This window comes from Chiloscyllium plagiosum, unplaced genomic scaffold (assembly GCF_037043375.1).
Source record: "Chiloscyllium plagiosum isolate Xiang-an unplaced genomic scaffold, Cpla_swu_hap1 HiC_scaffold_25, whole genome shotgun sequence".
Lineage (NCBI taxonomy): Eukaryota > Metazoa > Chordata > Chondrichthyes > Orectolobiformes > Hemiscylliidae > Chiloscyllium > Chiloscyllium plagiosum.
In genome coordinates this window covers 3,296,724-3,319,561 of record NW_028270163.1, presented here as the reverse complement: position 1 = coordinate 3,319,561, position 22,838 = coordinate 3,296,724, and the positions used below count along the sequence as shown (strand labels likewise).

At 50.9% G+C, this 22,838-nt stretch overlaps 1 protein-coding gene across 2 annotated transcripts; it reads left to right on the top strand.

Annotated features, from left to right (window-relative positions):
- The first annotated feature begins 1,823 nt into the window (after positions 1–1,823).
- Positions 1,824–14,220, top strand: mrpl58 (mitochondrial ribosomal protein L58). Of its 2 annotated transcripts, none has more exons than XM_088000402.1 (6): positions 1,824–1,975; positions 4,201–4,243; positions 5,785–5,844; positions 7,001–7,083; positions 10,230–10,399; positions 14,019–14,220. In XM_088000402.1, exons 1-6 carry the CDS (start codon positions 1,841–1,843, stop codon positions 14,101–14,103), a joined length of 576 nt encoding a protein of 191 aa, XP_087856528.1. In that variant the 5' UTR covers positions 1,824–1,840; the 3' UTR covers positions 14,104–14,220. The 2 variants fall into 2 exon arrangements, with proteins under 2 accessions (XP_087856528.1, XP_087856529.1); XM_088000403.1 differs by having other exon boundaries at positions 1,825–1,936.
- The last annotated feature ends 8,618 nt before the right edge of the window (positions 14,221–22,838 follow it).

The following is a 22,838-nucleotide window of genomic DNA, read 5'->3' as shown; positions in this document are numbered from 1 at the left end:
GCCTTACACAGCTTCAACAGTACATCTCTGCTCCTGTATCAACCTTCAGAGAATCCTGAACTAATAGCTCCCTCCTTGTCTAACACTGAGTGTCCCATGAATTCATACCCATTTCTCCTACACCAATCTTTGAGTCACGTGTTTAATTTTGTTAACCCTGTGTGGGTCGGGTAGTAATCCGGAGATTATTACCTTTTCGGTTATGCTTTTAATTTAGCCCATAGCTGCTCGTGTTCCCTCAGCAAAACCTCTTTCATCTTTCTACCTATATCATTGAAACTTACGTGATCCATGGTAACTGGATCTTTCCACTCCCACTGCATGTTCCTCTGCAGCCCAGATAAGATATCCTGAACCTGAGCACTAGGCAGGCAAGGAGGAGAAAGTGAGGACTGCAGATGCTGGAGACCAGAGTTGAAAAATGTGGTGCTGGAAAAACACAGCAGGCCAGGCAGCATCCGAGGAGCAGGAGAATCAACGTTTCGGGCATAAGCCCTTCTTCAGGAAGCACTAGGCAGGCAACACAACCTTTGGGACTCTTGATCCTCGCCTCAGTGTACATTCCCCTGACTGTACTATCCCCAATTACAACTACATTTCTCTTTTCTACCCACTCTTGAATGGCTCCCTGTGCTATGGTCAGTTTGCTCATCTTTCCTGTAGCCCCCACTCTCATCCCCACAGGGAGCAAGAATCTTAAACTTGTTTGACAAGCTCAAGGGCTGAGGTTCCTTCAGCACTATCTCATGATCCTTCTATCTGCCTCGCTCTTATCCACACTCTCCTGTCCGTGAACACTGACCAAATTCACAGTTGTTAATCTAAGGAACGTGAAACACAGAATCCAGATGACTCTCCCCCTCCTTGATGTGGTACAGTTTTCAAAGATCAGACTGTAGCTCATCAATTCTGAGCTGTTGTGCTCCTTGAATAACCAACACTTGAACAGATGTGGTTTCTATGAACAACCATGAGACTGACCGGTTCAGGTATCATACAGGCGCAGCACATCTTTATTTTAATTCATTAGTTGCTAATTTGATTTTTAAAATGTTCGCACTGGTCTTTTAGTTTGTTGTCCGTAAGTATTTCCCCGGTTTATCTTCAATCTGAAAGTAACCGATAATATAGTCACATTTGTAGCTATCACCAACAAATGAACTGACCGTTTTTTTTGGGCTTCAGTAAAGGTCCTGACACTGTGGCCTTTTGTTCTTCCGTCCGAGAAAATCACCACTTTATTAAGGTTTATGTGTAATTGCCCTGTTTATGTTCTTATAAATAAGGAGAATAAAATACACTTTATAAAATTTGGAAACATTGATAGGTAAGTAGGGTTTTTTTTAAACTTTTTGAATTGCTTTCGGTAATAACGTAATTGGATGACACCTTTATATAATAAAAATATTCACTGCAGCGTATTCACAGAAACATAATAAATGGGAAGAGCTGAACTGTTAATATTTAATAATTGATCCAGTGATTGACGACGAAAGACACCTCGGACCGTGTTTCAGCCCCAACTAGTGACATCGTTCGGGCGCCATGTTGTGAAGGTCGAGCCGGAGTGTGGGCGCCATGTTGTGAAGGTCGAGCCGGAGTGTGGGCGCCATGTTGTGAAGGTCGAGCCGGAGTGTGTGCGCCATGTTGTGAAGGTCGAGCCGGAGTGTGTGCGCCATGTTGTGAAGGTCGAGCCGGAGTGTGTGCGCCATGTTGTGAAGGTCGAGCCGGAGTGTGTGCGCCATGTTGTGAAGGTCGAGCCGGAGTGTGGGCGCCATGTTGTGAAGGTCGAGCCGGAGTGTGGGCGCCATGTTGTGAAGGTCGAGCCGGAGTGGGTGTCATGTTGGGAGCCGGGAGCCGGTTGCTGAGAATCTCAGGCGCGGTTGTCCGCTCCGGGCCCGGGCTCCGCCAATACCGCAGCGTTTACAATTTGGAGGTGCTTTACCCGAACAGCAGAGCAGGTTATAAGGGCCAGGTGCGAGCGGTGGAGGGGAGCTGATCGGCCTCTGAAGTCCTCACCCCGCGGCCTGTTCCCCCGTCCCCCCCTGTTCCCCCGTCCCCCCCTGTTCCCCCCCCCCCGTCCCCCCCTGTTCCCCCCCCCCCTGTCCCCCCTCCCCCCCCCCCCTGTCCCGTCCCCCCCTCCCCCCCCCCCTCCCCCCCCCCCTCCCCTGTCCCCCCTCCCCTGTCCCCCCTCCCCTGTCCCCCCTCCCCTGTCCCCCCTCCCGATGTGACAGGGGTCCGGGGACACAGCTGTACACCCCCCCCCCCCCTCCTTCCTAACCTGAACCGGTCTCTGCCTTGTTTACAAAGCCCTCCATTGCCTCACCTTCCCCTGTATTCTCCAGCCTCCTCTCTCTCATGTCTCCTCTAATCCTGCTCCTTTGTGACCCCCCCCCCCCCAGTTGTCATGCCCTTCATGCCTTTCGGTACCTTGCCCTAAACTCTAATAGTTTTATTGTGTTGTGCCATTTGTTGGGCTCCTTGTTTGCCCTTGATCTAGATGACTTGCCTGGCTATTTCAGAGGGCAGTTAGGAATCAGCTATATCGTTGTGCGTCTGCAGTCAGTTAGGCAAGATCAAGCAGATTTCCTTCCTGAAGAATCTTTGTGAACCAGATGGGTATTTACAATCATTTCAAATCTACCACTTGCTGTAGTGGGATTTGAACCTGTGTCTCTGGGACATTAGCCTGGCCTTAGGGATTACTAGTCGAGAGTGTGGTGCTGGAAAAGCACAGCAGGTCAGGCAGCATCCGAGGAGCAGGAAAATGGACATTTCAGACAAAAGCCCTTCATCAGGTTCGAAATATCGATTCTCCTGCTCCTCGGAAGCTGCCTGACCTGCTGTGCTTTTCCAGCACCACACTCTCGACACTAATCTCCAGCATCTGCCGTCTTCACTTTCACTTTATGGGTTACAGGGACAATAAGGATGGAGGTGGACCGTTTCTTTTCAGACTGGAGGACTGTGATCAATTGTGTGCTGAAAGAATTGGTGCCGGCCACTGCTTTTGTCATTTATATAAGTGATTTGGATGTAAACATAGGAGGTATGGTTTACAGACAGTAAGTTTAAAGATGACACCAAAATTTTTGGTGTAAGGGAGAGCCAAGAAGATGACCATCGAGTAAAACAGGATGTTGATCTGATGGAGAGAAAGTGACGACTCCAGATGCTGGAGACCAGAGTCAAAGTGTATGGCACTGGAGGGGCACAGCAGGTCAGTCAGCATCCCAGGAGCAGGAGAGTCAATGTTTCAGACATAAGCTCTTCATCAGGAATGATTCCTGATGAGGAGCTTGTGCCTGAAACATCAATTGTCCAGCTCCTCGGATGCTGACTGACCTGCTGTGCTTTTCCAGCAACATATTTTTCGATTTTGGATCAGATGGACCGAGGAGTGGCAGTTGCTGTTTGATTTGGATAAATGTGTACTTTGGAAAGACAAATCAGGGCAGGACTTGTACACTTAATGGTAAGGTCCTGGGAGTGTTGCTGAACAAAGAGACTTTGGAGTGCAGGTTCATAGCTCCTTGAAAGTGGAGTTGCAGGTAGACAGGATGCTGAAGAACACAGGTTTATAAAATCATGAGGGACATAAATGGGTTAAATAGACAACATCTTTTCCCCGGGTGGGGGAGTCCAAAACTAGAGGGCGTAGGTTTGAGGTGAGAGGGGAAAGATTAGAAGGGACCTAAAAGACAATCTTTTCATGCAGAGGGTGATGTGTGTAAAGAATGAGCTGCCACGGGAAGTGGTGGAGGCTGGTACAATTACAACATTTAAAAGGCATCAGGATGGGTATAAGAATAGGAAGCATGTAGAGGGATATGGGCCAAGTGCTGGCAAATGGTACGAGATTAATTTAGGATATCTAGTCAGCATGGACAAATTGGACCAAAGGGGTCTGTTCCCATACTGTACAGGTGTATGACTCTGTGCTACTATTTCCCACCCTCTAACCAAGATTTTGGCTAATAACTGACCTAATAACTCTTCCTATGGTTTGGTGTCACGTTAGTTCATGTTGTAAAGACATTCCATCACACTGGGTGACGTTGGTCACTGCAGCGACTTTCCTGTTGAGGTTTAATTTTATTAAAGTAGGTGCCTTGTGTCATTTACATAACTGAGAGTCTCATTACTCTGTGATGTGTTGTGAAACATAACTCTGTAAATTGGTTCTGGTTTCCTTTGCAGGAGGGAGCACAACAGAATACCTCCAGCACAGATATACCTATAGGTATGTGAAATAGGAAATGGTATTTGTGAATAATTCAAAATCTCAACCCTGAAAGGGTGATTTCTGAGATGATATCTCTGGGTTATAGACAAACAGTTTAGAACAAGTAATCCAGAACATTCAATTAAATTGTACAAATAGGAGAGAGGGACACCAGTTCAAACTCATTAAAGATATATTTTGAACTGAAATGCAGACACTGATTAGCTTGTGGACTTTTAAAATAGTGTATTCTTTCATGGGAGGTGGGTGTTTCTGACAATTATTGTTGTTGAACTGAATGGCTTGCTAGAGCTAAGAGTCAGCACTCTCACATAGGCCAAGGAGAACAGATTTCCTTTCCTGAAGGATGTTAGTGAACCAACCAGCCTTTTCGCTGGTTCTTTTCTGATGTTCTGACTTCACATTGTCCTCCAATTCTCTGGTAAAACTTTACCTGCATTTTCCCTCGCACCTCAGCCCTGATCATGCTGCAAACCTTTCACCTTATTCCTGATGTTATATTGGAGTAGGAAATAAATATTTGTTTTTATATGACACTTTTCATGACCACTGGGCATCTCAAAGCCAACAAAGTACTTCTAAAATGCGTAGTGAGCATGCTGATTAATTTAAGCACAGCAAAATCCCACAAATAAGAGTGTGGTAATAACCAGATAATCTTTGTTTGTGATGTTGAATGAGGGTTAAATATTGGCGAGGACATTGCTCTTCATCAAATTAAGGTGATTGGGCCTTTACATCAACCTGACCAGGCAGTGGGGGGTCTCACTGAAAGGTGCTGCTGTAGGATATCAGCCTTGGACTTTATACTGAAGCCCTGAAGTGGGCCCTAAAACTGGGATTTCCTGGTACACAGGTGGGTTTGTTGTATACCAAGCCAGAGCTGACCTGGCCGAGATTTTATCCCAAAATCTGGCAAGTATTGCTCCCTCTCCCGATTGTCTCACACTTCAGGATCTGTTTTCACTCCCTTTTCTGATGAAGCTCTGACTCAGCTGCTGTAACCAGGGTGTGGGACAATCTGAGAGCGAGAGAGGCCTTTCAAGGTGGTGAGGGCTTTCCAGGGATGAAACACAAGGGGTGGAACAGAATTGGGGTGGGTGAGGAGTTAGGAAGGTGCTCCCTTGGTAAGGAATTGGGAGGAAGCAATGGGTGTCACAGGTGCTCCTAGGTCAGATTGGGTATCAGCTGAGGCCTAGGTCACTTACAAGGTTCCAAACACTCAGCACTGGCACACGATTCACCATTAAGGGCATCACGCTTGAGCCCATGCCAATCTGACACTTAAGAACTCATCCATGTTCACTGTCAGACTTTGATTGTCCCTCTGTACTAGCCCATAATGACCTTGTCCTTGTCTGTATCCCTCCACCATCACTGGACCTGGATGACATGTTCAGTGTCCCACACTGTGGTTACTGTCTCTCTGTCACATCGATGTTTAGCTGTGAGGTTCTTATGTTACCATCAGTCTGCAGTTTCTGTTTGGATTGTGATCAGCTTGGACCCTCACTGTTGGTAATTTGTTTTGTCCTCAGACCGACTCACAGTGACCTACTGTCGGAGTAGTGGCCCTGGGGGACAGAACGTCAACAAGGGTGAGGAGACCGTTTGCTCAATAACATTTGATTTTCCTACTCTTACTGGCTACAGCTCGCCATCGCCTCACCTCAGTGCTGTGTGACCCTCATCTGAGAGGATTCACCTCCGGTTCAACTGGAAGTGACAACATATTGAGTTGTATCCTGTTGTCCTCTGGAATCCCGACTGGTTGCTTGGGGAGCTCAATGGATCATGATCAGGAGCTTGAGTCCTGGCTGTTTTGCAGTTCTCTGCCCACCCAGGCACTTGGTCTGATTCTGATCCAGATGAGCAGCAGGGCTGACCACCCAGGACACATCTGGCCTGCCAGTATCACTGGGAACAACACCCACGGGGGGTAGTATGAGGGGTTAATGACCATCATTAGGGGTATGGGAGACACTGTCCCTCAGGAAGGGTAAAGGAGGTGCAGCCCATCAAGAGGGGACAAAGGAGAATGCTGTCCCTCGGGAGGAGCTGACCCTGGGGAGGGGTACGGGAGGAGCTGACCCTGGGGAGGGGTACGGGAGGAGCTGACCCTCGGGGGGAGGGGTACGGGAGGAGCTGACCCTCAGGAGGAGCTGACCCTGGGGAGGGGTACGGGAGGAGCTGACCCTGGGGAGGGGTACGGGAGGAGCTGACCCTCGGGGGGAGGGGTACGGGAGGAGCTGACCCTGGGGAGGGGCACGGGAGGAGCTGACCCTGGGGAGGGGTACGGGAGGTGCTGACCCTCGGGGGAGGGGTACGGGAGGTGCTGACCCTCGGAGGAGGGGTACGGGAGGAGCTGACCCTGGGGAGGGGTACGGGAGGTGCTGACCCTCGGGGGGAGGGGTACGGGAGGTGCTGACCCTCGGGGGGAAGGGTACGGGAGAAGCTGACCCTGGGGAGGGGTACGTGGGTGCTGTCCTTTGGGAAGGGTATGGGTGACACTGTCCCTTGGGGGGGGGGGGGGGGGGGGGGGTACGTGGGTGCTGTCCTTTGGGAAGGGTATGGGTGACACTGTCCCTCGGGGGGGGTACGTGGGTGCTGTCCTTTGGGAAGGGTATGGGTGACACTGTCCCTCGGGACAGGGCTGGGTGTCTTGTCTCTCAGGGGTGTGCTAGGTCTAGTTGGAGTTCTCTTTGTGCTGGGTGTGAGTGAGTGATGGATGCTACGCTGGTTCTGTTGTTACAGTGAACACCAAGGCAGAAGTAAGGTTCCATGTAGCGACAGCTGACTGGCTCTCTGAGGATGTGCGGAGCACAATCACTGCCAAGGTGAGCCTTTCTGCTCGGTGACAGCCAACAGTAAAGAGTGGTCAGATGATAGAGCCCTTCTGTATTACTCCCTCCCTCTCCCTCTCCTCCTGACTGAGGCGTGTAATCCTCCCTTTATACATTGTCTCAGTCTGAAAAACAACCATTCATCACGGCAGGGACTCCTCACTTAAAGCTGCGGCCCTCTTCCTGAAAATTACCAAATGAAGTGAAATGAATTAAAGTTAATCACTGGTGCTAATAAGAATTAATGTTAAAGCTGGAATTCACATGTTTCATGCCTGGGAAAGTTGATGTACAGATTTAAATACTGTATTGTCAATGTCCTGTACTGTGTGTTCCTGCAAATTAAAAAAAACACTACATCTAAAGGAAATACAGAGTACAATCCAATACAGTCAATGATAAAACTCAGCTCTGTGCAGTGACCAAGTTTGATTAGTGCTGCAATCCCACGCTGTCAGTGCAAGGGAAAGAGGGAACAGCTGAAGATATTCCTTGTGGCAGTGGTCATTGGGGTCTTTGAAGTAAGAATGGAATGGGAACAGGAGCTGGGACTGGAGAAAGGCTTCAGCACAGGGAGCTGAGGCAAGAGGCACTTCAGAATAAGGGCATGAGCAGGCACAGGACAAACATTGTGTGCACATGTAGGCTACAGAATTGACTGTGACTGTTAGACTGCAATGGACAATAGTGAAAGGATCTGTGTGTTCTTTATTTTATGGAAAACCTTACAAGGGAAATGACATTGATTCAATTAATGTTAAGAAGTGTTACAACTTACCTGGGAAGAGGGTGCTGGTAATGGTGCCCCACTGTTCCACAATGTAACAAATCCCAATTAAACCACCAGGGTGACTAATCTGTCAGACTGACTACTGTCAGGACAAAAGCACAAGCATGACTGATTGACAGAAAATATTTATACTGACTGTAGTGCACTTAACTTTAACAAATATTGCAATAAATAAAGTTTCTAATCAATTAGGAACAAAAGTAGGCCATTCAGTATTTGAACTAGAAGACAATGAGGACTGCAGATGCTGGAGATTAGAGTCGAGAGTGTGGTGCTGGAAAAGCACAGCAGGTCAGGCAGCATTTGAGGAACAGGAGGATTGATATTTCAGGCAATGGCCCTTCATTCAGTATTTGAGCCTGCCCTGTCATCTAATATGATAAATAATCAAATGCTTAAATATCTTTTACACAGTCCATCCCCAATAGCTCTTTACATCATTGATTATCAGAAAGTTATCAATCTCTATTTTGAATGTACTCAAAGACTGAGCTTCCACAGTCCTCTGGGATAGAGAATTCCAAAGATTCTCCACCTTCTAAGTTTTCTAAACAAAAATCTCCTCATTTTGTTCTAAATGGTGTAACCTCCTAGTTTGAAATTGTGGTTCCAGACTCCCCAGTCCGGGGGAGCATTTTACCTGCATTGACCACGTGTGTCCCTTTAAGTATTTTGTAGGTTTCAATTAGATCACCTCTGATTCTTCTAAACTCTAGAGAATACAAGCCCAGTTTGCCCAATCACTCTTCACAGGACAGTCCCACTATCCCAAGAACAAATTTGGTGAACCTTCATTGCACTTCCCCCTACGGCAATAATATTTTCCCTGAAAGAAGGAGACCAGAATTTCACACAATACTCCTGGTTGGTCTAACCAAGCTTCTGCTTAAGTCTTCTATACTCCTGTACTCAAATCCTCTTGCAAAAAAGGCAAATTCCATTTGCCTTGTTAATAGCTTGCTGCACCTGCAAGTCTTTAGTGACTTATCGAGAAGGACATTTAGCTCCCTTTGTGCATCTATACTTTCCAACTTGTTACAATTTAATAAATACTCTGCACATCTATTCTTCCTACCAAAATGGAAAACCTCACATTTTCCCATATTATGGAATTGAATTTTGGTTTTATAGCCAAAGGAATAGAATATAAAGGTAAGGAAGTATTGTTGCAACTACACAAGGCATTAGTGAGACAGCACATGGAATATTGTGCACGGTTTTGGTCCCCTTATTTGAGGAAAGATGTAGTGGCATTGGAGGCAGTTCAGAGAAAGTTCATTAGATTGATCCCAGAGATTTAAGTAAGAGGAGAGATTGAACAGTTTAGGCCTAAACTCTCTGGAATTTGGAAGAGTGAGAGGAGATCTAGATTAGATTACCTACAGTGTGGAAACAGGCCCTTCGGCCCAACAAGTCCACACTGACCCTCCGAAGGCCACCCACCCAGAACCATTCCCCTACATTTACCCCTGACAAATGCACCTAACACTACAGGCAATTTACTATGGCCAATTCACCTAACCTGCACATCTTTGTGGGAGGACACTGGAGCATCTGGAAGAAACCCACACAGAAACGGGGAGAATGTGCAAACTCCACACAGACAGTTGCCCGAGGCAGGAATTGAACCTGGGACCCTGGTGCTGTGAGGCAGCAGTGCTAACCACTGAGTCACCATGCTGCCCTAATCTAATTGAGATACTCAGGATGATAAAAGGTTTGGATAAAATAGACATGGAGCGGATGCTTCCTCTAGGTCGAGAGGCCATAGACTTAGGATAAGGGGTAGCAAGTTTAAAACAGAGTTGAGGAGAAACGACTTCTCCCAAAGGATTGTGAATCTGTGGAATTCACTCCCCTAATGTGCGGTGGACACTGGGACAGTGAGTAAATTTAAGGAGGTGTTTGACAGATTTTAAATTGGTAATTAATGGAGAGAAGGTAGGAAAAGGGGGATGAAGAGCATAACAGCCATGATCGAATGGTGGAGCAGACTCGATGGGCTGAATGGCCTAATTTTGTTCCTGTTTCTAATGACTTTATTATATTACAACTGTCATCTTCTTGCCCATTCACTAAACCTGTCCATATCTTCCTTAAGGTACTGAACATCTTCCTCAAACACACATTGCCACTTTGCTTCATATCATCTGCAAGTTCTAAACATTACATTTAGCCGTAGCCTCCAAATCCCTGATATATTTTGTGTACAGCTGGTGTCTCAAGTACTATGTACCTTAAACTACATTCTTTAAGAATCCCAAATACATGCAAACACACAATCATGACTAAGACAGACAATTTGACACATTATCTTTCAGTGCTTCATCCTTTCTTTTCCTCTCATCAGTACCAGAACAGAATTAATCGGGCTGGGCAGCTGATTGTCACTTCGGAAGTCAGCAGGTACCAGATGAAGAACCTTGCTGATTGTCTGCAGAAGATTCGGAACATAGTGGCAGCAGCAAGTCAGCAACCCAAGCAACCATCCAAAGAGGATGCTGAGACTCGGAGAATGAGGTGATGGTTTAAAAACAGAGGGGTGCTTGTTTGCTCGGAACCCTCTTGAGGGTGTCTCCTTTCTGGCTGTGAAGTCCCATCCTGCTCATCTCTGAGGTCCCACAGTAGGGTACAAAATCCTGGCTGAGCTCCAGTGCAGTATAGAGAAAATGCCACATTGTCAGAGGTCCCACTGCAATATTCAGGGGATGCCACACTGTCGGTGGTCCTCTTGTGGTATTGAGAGAATGCCACATTATCATAAGTTCCACACCTCAAATAAGTCATTAAAACAAGTCTCCCCTCACACCAGGCAAGTGTAAGACATCCCATATTTTTATTTTGAAGAAGAGCAGGGGAGATTTCCCAAGTGTTCTGGCCTCAAAAAGAAATCTCAAGATTATCTGACCATTATCATATAAAGTCATAGAGATGTACACCACGGAAACACACCCTTAAGTCCAACCAGATATTCTAACCTAATCATTTGCCATCACTTGGCCCATATCCCTCTAAACCCTTCCTATTCATATATCCATCCAGATGCCTTTTTAATATTGTAATTGTACCAGCCTCCACCACTTCCTCTGGCAGCTCATTCCATACACGTACCACCCTCTGTGTGAAGATGTTGCCCCTGAGGTCTCTTTTATATCTTTCCCCTCTCACCTTAAACCTATGCCCTTTAGTTCTGGATCCCCCACACTAGGGAAAATTCCTTGTCTATTTATCCTATCCATGCCCCTCGTGATTTTATACACCTGTATAAAGTCACCCCCCCCCCCCCCCCCAGCCTTTGACACTCCAGGGAAAACAGCCCCAGCCTGTTCAGTCTCTCCCTATAGCTCAAATCCTCCAATCCTGGCAACATCCTTGTAAATCTTTTCTGAACCCTTTCAAGTTTCACAACATCTTTCCGATAGGAAGGAAACCAGAATTGCATGTAATATTCCAACAGTGGCCTAACCAATGTCCTGTACAGCCACAACATGACCTCCCAACTCCTGTACTCAATACTCTGACCAATAAAGGAAAGCATACCAAATGTCGTCTTCACTATCCTATCTACCTGTGACTCCACTTTCAAGGAGCTATGAATCTGCACTTTAAGGTCTCTTTGTTCAGCAACACTCCCTAGGACCTTACCATTAAGTGTATAAGACCTGCCCTGATCTGCCTTCCCAAAATGCAGCACCTCACATTTATCTGAATTAAACTCCATCTGCCACTCCTCAGCCCATCTGATCAAGGTCCCGTTGTACTCCAGTAACTTTCTTCGCTGTCCACTACACCTCCAATTTTGGTGTCACCTGCAAACTTACTAACTATACAACCTATGTTCACATCCAAATCATTTATATAAATGATGAAAAGCAGTGGATCCTTGTGGCACACCACTCATCACAGGCCTCCAGTCTGAAAAACAGCCCCCCACCACCACCCTCTGTGTTCGACTTTTGAGCCAGTTCTGTATCCAAATGGCTAGTTCTCCCTGTATTCCGTGAGATCTAATCTTGCTAACCAGTCTCCCATGGGGAACCTTGTCGAATGCCTTACTGAAGTCCATATAGATCACGTCTACTGCTGTGCCCTCATCAATCCTCTTTGTTACTTCTTCAAAAAACTCAATCAGATTTGTGGGACATGATTTCCCACGCACAAAGCCATGTTGACTATCCCTAATCAGTCCTTGCCTTTCCAAATACATGTAAATCCTGTCCCTCAGGATTCCCTCCAACAACCTGCCCACCACCAACACCAGGCTCACTGGCCTATAGTTCCCTGGCTTGTCTTTACTGCCCTTCTTAAACAGTGGCACCACGTTTGCCAACCTCCAGTCTTCCAGCACCTCACCTGTCACTATTGATGATCCAAATATCTCAGCAAGGGGCCCAGCAATCACTTCCCTAACTTCCCACAGAGTTTTAGGGTACACCTGCTCAGCCCCTGGGGATTTATCCATCTTTAGGCGTTTTAAGACATCCAGCACCACCCCTTCTGTAATGTGAACGGTTTTCAAGATGTCACCATCTATTTTCTTTTCATATCCTTTTCCACAGTAAATACTCCATATCCTTTTCCACAGTAAATACTGATGCAAGTATTTAGTATCACCCCCATCTCCTGCGGTTCCACACATAGGCTGCCTTGCTGATCTATTCTCTCCCTAATTACCCTTTTGTCTTTAATGTATTTATAGAATCCCTTTGGATTTTCCTTAACCCTATTTGCCAAAGCTATCTCATGTCCCCTCTTTTCCTCCTGATTTCCCTCTTAAGTATACACCTAGTACACTCAATCTCTATTGTCTATACCTGACATATGCTTCCTTCTTTTTCTTAAACAAAACCTCAATTTCTCTAGTCATCCAGCATTCCCTACATCTACCAGCCTTGCCTTTCACCCTAACAGGAATACATTGTCTCTGGACTCTCGTTATCTTATTCTTAAAGGCTTCCCATTTTCCAGCATCCTTTTACCTGCGAACATTTGCTCTCAATCAGCTTTTGAAAGTTCTTGCCTAATACTGTCAAAATTGGTCTTCCTCCAACTTAGAATTTCTAGTAGGTACAGCCATACACAGAATCAGACAATTTTCTTGTACACACCTTGTAACACTATGGCACTCCCAGTTAAAATCTGGGAGTGGGGGGTCTATAGTACAATCCCAATAAGATGATCATCCTTTTCTTATTTCTTACTTTCACACAAATAACTTCCCTGGATGCATTTCCAGGAATATCCTCCCTTGGTACAGCTGTAATGCTATCCCTTATCAAAACTGCCACTCCCCCTCCTCTCTTGCCTCCCTTTCTATCCTTCCTGTAGCATTTGTATCCTGGAACATTAAGCTGCCAGTCCTGTCCATCCCTGAGCCACGTTTCTGTAATTGCTATGATATCCCAGTCCCATGTTCCTAACCGTGCCCTGAGTTCATCTGCCTTCCCTGTTAGGCCTCTTGCATTGAAATAAAGGCAGTTTTAACTTATCAATCCTACCTCATTTTCTGCTTTGTTCCTGCCTGCCCTGACTGTTTGTCAAGCTCCATTTCCCGACTGTACCAGTCTCAGATTGATGTCTATAATTGTGGGATCTTGCTGTGCACCCATACATTACTGAGTTTTCTGCATTTCACAACTTCCTGGATTTCAATAAATGTTCAAAGCTATTTTATTGCTTGGAAAGTTCTTTTTAGCTTTCTGAGGTCATGGAAGGTGCTGTGTAAATGTAATTTCTTAAACATAAATGTTCAAAGACAGTATCTTAAAGAGAGGTCTCACTCCATTGGAAGTTTTTTTTAAAAAGGTCCCCCCCTCGGCATTCAGTGCACATTGATAGCTGAGTGCCATGTGCCTTGAAGGTTCATTTGGTACTACCACTGTGGACTTTGAGCTGTGCTGTGTTTTGGTCATAGTGTAAAGGACTTATAGGTGATGCATAATCAGCTGCAAGACTAGCTTAAAAGGTCTTCCCTGACTCAGTGTTAAGGTTCAATGCATGAAGGTTTTGTGGAACGTGTCCCAAGCTGAGCAGCTTCCTCCCCCATCCACATAGGCCAGTACTTAGCCAGATAAAGGAGGTTAGCAATGGGCTTGAGGGAAAATACACAGTCTTTGCTGACAAATTGTGATGATTCCAGGGTGGAGAATATGCAACGAGAACGGCTACGGCAGAAGAGGATTCAATCTACCATCAAAAGAGACCGACGCATGGGATTTGACTGACCAGACAGTCGCCAATCAACAACATCTGTGAACCTCATAGGGGTGGAGGGTCAGCTCAATCATTATCTCTACTGTTTTGTACAAAACATAAATTAATAAAATTGCTGCAAGACTCCAGTCATTGTGCTTTGCTCTTTACATTAGTGAGGCATTAGTGAAGGACTGTTCTCTTTTGGAGATCTAAATGACATGGTTCCCTGTATTAGTATTAAAGGGTCTGAACCTCAGCTTAACAATTTAGTGTTTGATGGAGTGTGACAGGGCAGTGTTCTTGGGTGTGTAAGGCAGTGCTGAAGACCTTGTTACTCTTGGTAATGGTGAATGCTCTGTGCTCCCTCTATCACTGAAAATTCAGTTTTAGAAATCCCAGATGACACACATTTGAGCAGGTCAGGAGTAAGAGCATGTTGAAGAACATATTGCACCCAAAGGAGAGTTTAGTTGGGTGATTGGGGGTTTCAGTTTACAAGACATTAAAAGCAGCACCTCAAATGGGTGAAGTGATTTTTTAAAGAACTAAGCTATGCCAATTATAAGGAATGGAAGATTCAAGATGAATATTGAATCTATCCAGGGACCTCAATAGTTAGGTTTGTGTGCAGTTTTCAGCTCAATGTGATAGGATGAGTATTGATGAAGAGGGCACAGCACAAATTCATTGATAGTTTGAGATTGAATTGAAGCTTCAGACCTAATCCAGATTTCCTGCTTACAGGTCTGGGCTTCACAACTCACCATCTGAGTTAGGGATTTAAACAGAGACCATATCAACCATAGGATTAAGTAGTTTGCATGTGGAGCATTTACATTAGAGGCCTGGTCTTATCAAACTGCCTGTTCCTGCACTCTTCTTTCTAACTTTTCACCTTTGAAATCCATGACACATAAGGTTCAGTATAAAAGTGGATACAAAATTGACTGCCATGCGACTGCTTAGTTCCTCAAAGTGTTTTTTAGATTGGTGAGAATATACAATTGTTTACAGATCTGTAAAATGGGTTAAAGCTTCCTCTATTAAAGCCAAAAGTAAAGCTCTCTCTAAACTATCCCAATCAAAAGCTCCCAGGACTGAGACAGCACAGAGTTAGATACAGTAACTCTACAATGTCTCTGATCAAACATTCCCATAACAGGGAAGCATGGAGTTAGATATAGAGTAAAGCTCTGTTCACTCTTTTGCATATAAATATGGAAAATAGGTGCAAGATTTGGCCCTTTGACCCTTCATGGCTGATCCTGCAGTCTCAATATCCCATTCCTGCTTTCTTTCTGTCCCCCTTGACCCCTTTAGCTGCATTGGCTATGTGCAGCTCCCTTTTGAATTTATCTAACAAACTGTTCCCAACAACTTTCTGTGGTAGAGAATTCCACAGGTTCACAACTCTGAATAAATTCTTCCTGATCTCAGTCCTGAATGGCTTCCCCCTTAGTGGTGGCTCAGTGGTTAGCACTGCTGCCTCACAGCGCCAGAGACCCAGGTTCAATTCCCGCCTCAGGCGACTGACTGTGTGGAGTTTGCACGTTCTCCCCGTGTCTGCGTGGGTTTCCTCCCACAGTCCAAAGATGTGCAGGTTAGGTGAATTGGCCATGCTAAATTGCCCGTAGTGTTAGGTAAGGGGTAAATGTAGGGGTATGGGTGGGTTGCGCTTCGGCGGGGCGGTGTGGACTTGTTGGGCCGAAGGGCCTGTTTCCACACTGTAAGTAATCTAATCTAATCTAATCTAGACTGTGACCCCTAGTTCTGGATATCCCCAACATTGGAAACATTCTTCCTGTCTAGTCCCATCAGGATTTTCATATGTTTCTATGAGAATTACCCCTTATCCTTATCCTTCTAAATTCCAGTGAGTACAAGCCCAGTCAATCCAGTGTTTCTTCATTCTGGGAATCAGCCTGGTGAACATTCACTAGAACAAAGGTAAAGCTTTATCTTCACTGTCACCATCAAATGCTCCCAAACAGGGGCAGCACAGGGTTAGATACAAGTAAACCTACATAGAACATAGAAGAATACAGCGCAGTACAGGCCCTTTGGCCCTCGATGTTGCGCCGATCCAAGCCCACCTAACCTACACTAGCCCACTATCCTCCATATGCCTATCCAATGCCCGCTTAAATGCCCATAATGAGGGAGAGTCCACCACTGCTACTGGCAGGGCATTCCATGAACTCACGACTCGCTGAGTAAAGAATCTACCCCTAACATCTGTCCTATACCTACCACTCCTTAATTTAAAGCAATGCCCCCTTGTAATAGCTGACTCCATACGTGGAAAAAGATTCTCACTGTCAACCCTATCGAAACCACTAATCATCTTGTACACCTCTATCAAGTCACCCCTAAACCTTCTTTTCTCCAATGAAAACAGCCCCAAGTGCCTCAGCCTTTCCTCATACGATCTTTCTACCATATCAGACAACATCCTGGTAAACCTCCTCTGCACCCGTTCCAGTGCCTCCACATCCTTCCTATAGTATGGCGACCAAAACTGCACACAATACTCCAGATGCGGCCGCACCAGAGTCTTATACAACTGCAACATGACCTCAGTACTCCGGAACTCAATTCCTCTACCAATAAAAGCCAGTACGCCATATGCCTTCTTCACCGCACTATTTACCTGGGTGGCAACTTTCAGAGATCTGTGTACATGGACACCAAGATCCCTCTGCTCATCCACACTACCAAGTATCCGACCATTAGCCCTGTACCCCATCTTTTTGTTACTCTTACCAAAGTGAATCACCTCACACTTAGCTACATTGAACTCCATTGCCACCTTTCTGCCCAGCTCTGCAGCTGATCTATATCCCGCTGTAACCTGCCACATCCTTCCTCACTGTCTACAACTCCTCCGACTTTCGTATCTACTCTCTTAAAACTGCAGGTAAACTCTCTCTACACTAACTTCATCAAACACTCGCAGGACAGATACAACATAGGGTTAGATACAGAGTAAAGCTACCCATACACTGTTCCCACTTGTCACGCCCAGGATAGATACAGTATGCAGCTCAAACACACTCAGCATCCCTGGGTCCCTGATGAGATCAGGCCTTCTAATGAACTCAACCCTTGTGATGAGCTCAATCTCAACACTATTACTGTCCTAAAGCTTTCCCTGTTTAACAGAGGTGTCTTTGTCAAGTGATTGATCAGGCCAGGCTGTGACACACACACTACAGCTGAATACCATGCTATAATCAACTCACCTGGAGGGTTGCCAGAGGAGCTGTTAGTCAGTCTTTAACCACAAGAAGTAGTCTGTTGGAGACCCCAACAAGAATATACTTGGATGAAATTGTATGCACCTTGTTTGGCAATACACATATTTCACACCAAGGTTAAATAATGTCTCCTAGTGCCATCCCAAAACCAACATCCCACCCCCAACACTGGGTCACAGCCACCCTCAGCCTCTCTACACTGGGACACAGCCACCCCCACCCCCCAACACTGGGACACAGCCACCCCCACCCCCCAACACTGAGACACAGCCACCCCTACCCCCTCTACACTGGGACACAGCCACCCCCACCCCCCAACACTGAGACACAGCCACCCCTACCCCCTCTACACTGGGACACAACCACCCCCACCCCCCAACACTGAGACACAGCCACCCCTACCCCCTCTACACTGGGACACAACCACCCCCACCCCCCAACACTGAGACACAGCCAGCCCCACCCCCTTTACACTGGGACACAGCCACCCCCACCCCACGCCAACACTGGGACACAGCCACTCCACCCCCCAACACTGAGACACAGCCACACCCACCCCACCCCCTAACACTGAGACACAGCCACCCCACCCCACAACACTGAGACACAGCCACCCCAACAATCCTACACTGGGGCACAGCCAACCTCTACTCCCCTACACTGGGACACAGCCACCCCACCCCCCTACACTGGGGCACAGACACCCCCACCCCCCAACACTGGGACACAGACACCCCCACCCCTCAACACTGAGACACAGCCAGCCCCACCCCCCTACACTGGGGCACAGCCACCCCCACTCCCAACACTGGGACACAGACCCATCCACCCCACCCCAAAACTGGGACACAGCCACCCCCACAACACTGGGACACAAACACCCCCCATCCCCCAAAACTGGGACACAGACACCCCCCAATCCCCAACACTGAGACACAGAAGTCCCCACCCCCCAACACTGGGAAACAGCCCCCTCCACCACCACAACACTGGGACACAGCCACCCCCACACCCCCCAACATTGGGACACAGACACCCCCACCCCCCCCCCAACACTGAGACACAGCCAGCCACACACACCCTACTGAGACACAGCCACCCCCACACACCCTAAACTGGGGCACAGCCACCCCCCACCCCCCAATACTAGGATACAGACCCCTCCATCCCACCCCAACTCTGGGACACAGCCACCCCCCCCCATACAACACTGGGACACAGACCCCTCCAACCCCCAACACTGGGACACAGCCAACCCCCACCCCTCACTCACTCCACAACACTGGGACACAGTCCCAGTATTGTTGAGGGCATGACTACGTTGCAGTGTTGGGGGGTGGGGGTGGCTGTGTCCCAGTGTTGGGGAGGGGAAAGGTCTGTGTCCCAGTGTTGGGGGGGTGCAGGTGGCTGTGTCCCAGTGTTGGGGTGGGGTGGAGGGGTCTGTGTCCCAGTGTTGGGGGGTGGGGGTGTCTGTGCCCTAGTGTTGGGGTGGTGGGAGTGCCTGTGTCCCAGTGTTGGGGGGTGGGGGTCTCTGTGCCCCAGTGTTGGGGGGGGGGGGGTGGGGGTGGCTGTGTCCCAGTGTTGGGGGTTGGGGGTCTCTGTACCCCAGTGTGGGGGATGGGGGTGGCTGTGTCCCAGTGTTGGGGGTGTGCAGGTGGCTGTCTCCCAGTGTGGAGGTGTCTGTGCCCCAGTGTTGGGGGATGGGGGTGTCTGTGTCCCAGTGTGGGGGTGGGGGTGGGTGTGTTTGTGCCCCAGTGTGGGCGTTGTCTGTGGCTCAGTGTTGGGGATGGGGGTGACTGTGTCCCAGTGTGGGGTTGGCTGTGCTCCAGTGTTGGGGGATGGGGGTGTCTGTGTCCCAGTGTGGAGGTGGGGGTGGGGGTGGGTGTGTTTGTGCCCCAGTGTGGGGGTTGTCTGTGACTCAGTGTTGGGGATGGGGGTGACTGTGTCCCAGTGTGGGGTTGGCTGTGCTCCAGTGTTGGGGGGTGTGGGTGTCTGTCTCCCGGTGTGAGGGTGGGAGTGTCTGTGCCCCAGTGTGGGGGGATGTCTGTGCCCCAGTATGGGGAGTGGGGGGGTGTCTGTGCCCCAGTCTTGGGGGTTGGGGGTGGCTGTGTCCCAGTCTGGGGGTTGGGGGTGGCTGTGTCCCAGTCTGGGGGTTGGGGGTGGCTGTGTCCCAGTGTTAGGAGGTGGGGGTCTCGGTGCCCCAGTGTGGGGGGTGTCTGTGCCTCAGTGTTGGGGTTGGGGGTCTCTGTGTCCCAGTGTGGGGGGTGGGGGTGGCTGTGTCACAGTGTTGGGGGGTGCGGGTGTCTGTATCCCAGTGTGGGGGTGAGGGTGTCTGTTCCCCAGTGTGGGGGGTGTCTGTGCCTCAGTGTTGGGGATGTGGGTGACTGTGTCCCAGTGTTGGGGGGTGGTGTGTCTATGCCCCAGTGTGGGTAGTGGGGTCTCTGTGCCCTAGTGTTTGGGGGTGCGGGTGGCTGTGTCACAGTGTTGGGGGGTGCGGGTATCTAGTGTTGGAGGGTGGGGGGGGTGTCTGTGCCCTGATGTGGGAGGGGGTGGGCAGGTGTCTGTGCCCCAGTGTGGGGGGGTGGGGGGGCTGTCTGTGCCCCAGTGTGGGGGGTGGGGTGTCTGTGCCCCAGTGTGGGGGGTGGGGTGTCTGTGCCCCAGTGTGGGGGGTGGGGGCGGGTGTCTGTGCCCCAGTGTGGGGGATCGGGTGTCTGTGCCCCAGTGTGGGGAGTAGGGGGGGGGGGGGGGGGGGGGGTGTCTGTGCCCCAGTGTTGGGGGGGGGGGGTGTATGTGCCTCAGTGTGGTGTGTGGCGGGGTGTCTGTGCCCCAGTGTGGGGATGGGTTGGGGGGGTGTCTGTGCCCCAGTGTGGGGTGTGGGGAGTGGCTGTGCCCCAGTGTTGGGGGTGGGGGGTGTCTGTGCCCCAGTGTGGGAGTTGGGGGGTGACTGTGCCCCAGTGTGGGGTGTGGGGTGTGGGGGGTGGCTGTGCCCCAGTGTGGGGGTGGGGTGGGAGGTGTCTATGCCCCAGTGTGGGGGGTGGGTGTCTGTACCCCAATGTGGGGGGTGGGGGTTGGGGGGATGTCTGTGCGCCAGTGTGGGGGTGGGGTGGGGGGCTGTCTGTGCCCCAGTGTGGGGTGTGAGGTGTGGGGGGTGTCTGTGCCCCAGTGTGGAGGGTGGGGGGGTTGTCTGTGCCCCAGTGTGAGGGTGGGGTGGGAGATGTCTGTGCCCCAGTATGGGGGGTGGGGTGGGGGGATGTCTGTGCCCCGGTGTGGGGGGTGGGGGGGGTGTCTGTGCCCCAGTGTGGGGGTTGGGGGGGTGTCTGTGCCCCAGTGTGGGGAGTGGGGGGGTGTCTGTGCCCCAGTGTGGGGGGTGGGGGGGTGTCTGTGCCCAAGTGTGGAGGGTGGGAGGGTGTCTGTGCCCCAGAGTGGGGGGTGGGGGCGGGGGGGGGGGGTGTCTGTGCCACAGTGTGGGGGTGGCTGTGCCCCAGTGTTGGGGGGTGTGTGCGGGTGTGTGTGCCCCAGTGTCGGGGGTGGGTGGGTGTCTGTGTGTGCCCCAGTGTTGGGGGGTGGGTGTGTGTATGTGCCCCAGTGTTGGGGAGTGGGGGTGTGTGCCCCAGTGTGGGGGGAGTGGGGGGGTGTGCCCCAGTGTGGGGGGGTGTACCCCAGTGTTGGGGAGTGGGGCTGTGTGTGTGCCCCAGTGTTGGGGAGTGGTGGTGGGGGGGGGGGGGGTACTCCAGTGTTGGGGAGTGGGGTGTGTGTGCCCCAGTGTTGGGGAGTGGGGGGGGGGGGTGTGCCCCAGTGTGGGGGGTGGGTGTGTGTCTGTGCCCCAGTGTTATGGGTGGGGGTGGCAGTGCCCCAGTGTTGGAGGGTGGGAGGGTGTCTGTGCCCCAGTGTAGGGGGTGGGGGGGTGTCTGTGCCCCAGTGTTGGGGGGTGGGGGTGTGTGTGCCCCAGTGTCGGGGGTGGGTGGGTGTCTGTGTGTGCCCCAGTGTTGGGGTGTGTGTGTGTGTGTGTGCCCCAGTGTTGGGGAGTGGGGGTGTGTGCCCCAGTGTGGGGGGTGTGGGGGGGTGTGCCCCAGTGTGGGGGGGTGTACCCCAGTGTTGGGGAGTGGGGCTGTGTGTGTGCCCCAGTGTTGGGGAGTGGTGGTGGGGGGGCGTGGGGTGTGTGTGCCCCAGTGTTGGGGAGTGGGGGGGGGGGGTGTGCCCCAGTGTGGGGGGTGAGTGTGTGTCTGTGCCCCAGTGTTATGGGTGGGGGTGGCAGTGCCCCAGTGTTGGAGGGTGGGAGGGTGTCTGTGCCCCAGTGTATGGGGTAGGGGGGTGTCTGTGCCCCAGTGTTGGGGGGTGGGGGTGTGTGTGCCCCAATGTGGGGGGTGGAGTGGGCGGGGGGTGTGCCCCAGTGTGGTGGGTGGGGGGGTGTCTCTGCCCCAGTGTGGGGGTGGAGTGGGTGGGGGGTGTGCCCCAGTGTGGGGGGTGGGGGGGTGTCTGTGCCCCAGTGTTGGGGGGTGGGGGTGTGTGTGCCCCAGTGTGGGGGGTGGAGTGGGCGGGGGGTGTGCCCCAGTGTGGGGGTGGGGGGGGTGTCTGTGCCCCAGTGTTCGGGGGTGGGGGTGTGTGTGCCCCAGTGTGGGGGGTGGAGTGGGGGGGGGGGCTGCCCCAGTGTGGGGGGTGGGGGTGTGTGTGTGTGCCCCAGTGTGGGGGTGGAGTGTGGGGGTGGGAGGTGTCTGTGCCCCTGTGTTGGGGGATGGGTGTGGGTGTGTGTGCCCCAGTGTGGGGGGTTGGTGGGTGTCTGTGTGTGCCCCAGTGTTGGGGGGTGGGTGTGTGTGTGTGCCCCAGTGTTGGGGGATGGGTGTGGGTGTGTGTGCCCCAGTGTGGGGGGTGGGTGGGTGTCTGTGTGTGCCCCAGTGTTGGGGAGTGGGGCTGTGTGTGTGCGCCAGTGTGGGGGTGTGGGTGTGGGGGTGTGTGTGCCCCAGTGTTGGGGAGTGGGGGGGGGGGGGGGGGGTGCCCCAGTGTGGGGGGAGTGTGTGCCCCAGTGTTATGGGTGGGGGTGGCAGTGCCCCAGCGTTGGAGGGTGGGGGGGTGTCTGTGCCCCAGTGTAGGGGGTGGGGGAGCTGTCTGTGCCCCAGTGTGGGTGGTGGGGGCAGGGGGAGGGGGGTGTCTGTGCCCGAGTCTGGGGGATGGGGTGTCTGTGCCCCAGTGTGGGGAATGGGGGGGTGGGGTGTCTGTGCCCAAGTGTGGAGGGTGGGAGGGTGTCTGTGCCCCAGTGTTGGGGTTGGGGGGGGGGGGGGGGTCTGTGCCCCAATGTGGGGGTTGGGGGGGTGGGGGTCTGTGCCCCAGTGTGGGGGTTGGGGGGGTGGGGGGGTCTGTGCCCCAATGTGGGGAGTGGGGTTAGGGGGTGTCTGTACCCCAGTGTGGGGGTTGGGGGGGGGGGGTGTATGTGCCCCAGTGGGGGGGGCTGTCTGTGCCCCAGTGTTCGGGAGTGGGGGTGTGTGTGTGCCCCAGTGCGGGTGTGGAGTGTG

Excerpts from the sequence above, each read along its gene's own strand:
- mrpl58 (XM_088000402.1), top strand. The coding sequence starts at position 1,841 with ATGTTGGGAGCCGGGAGCCGGTTGCTGAGAATCTCAGGCGCGGTTGTC. Across the intron at positions 1,976-4,200 it reads GAGCAGGTTATAAGGGCCAG|GAGGGAGCACAACAGAATAC; the intron begins GTGCGAGCGGTG and ends TTTCCTTTGCAG. Across the intron at positions 10,400-14,018 it reads GCTGAGACTCGGAGAATGAG|GGTGGAGAATATGCAACGAG; the intron begins GTGATGGTTTAA and ends TGATGATTCCAG.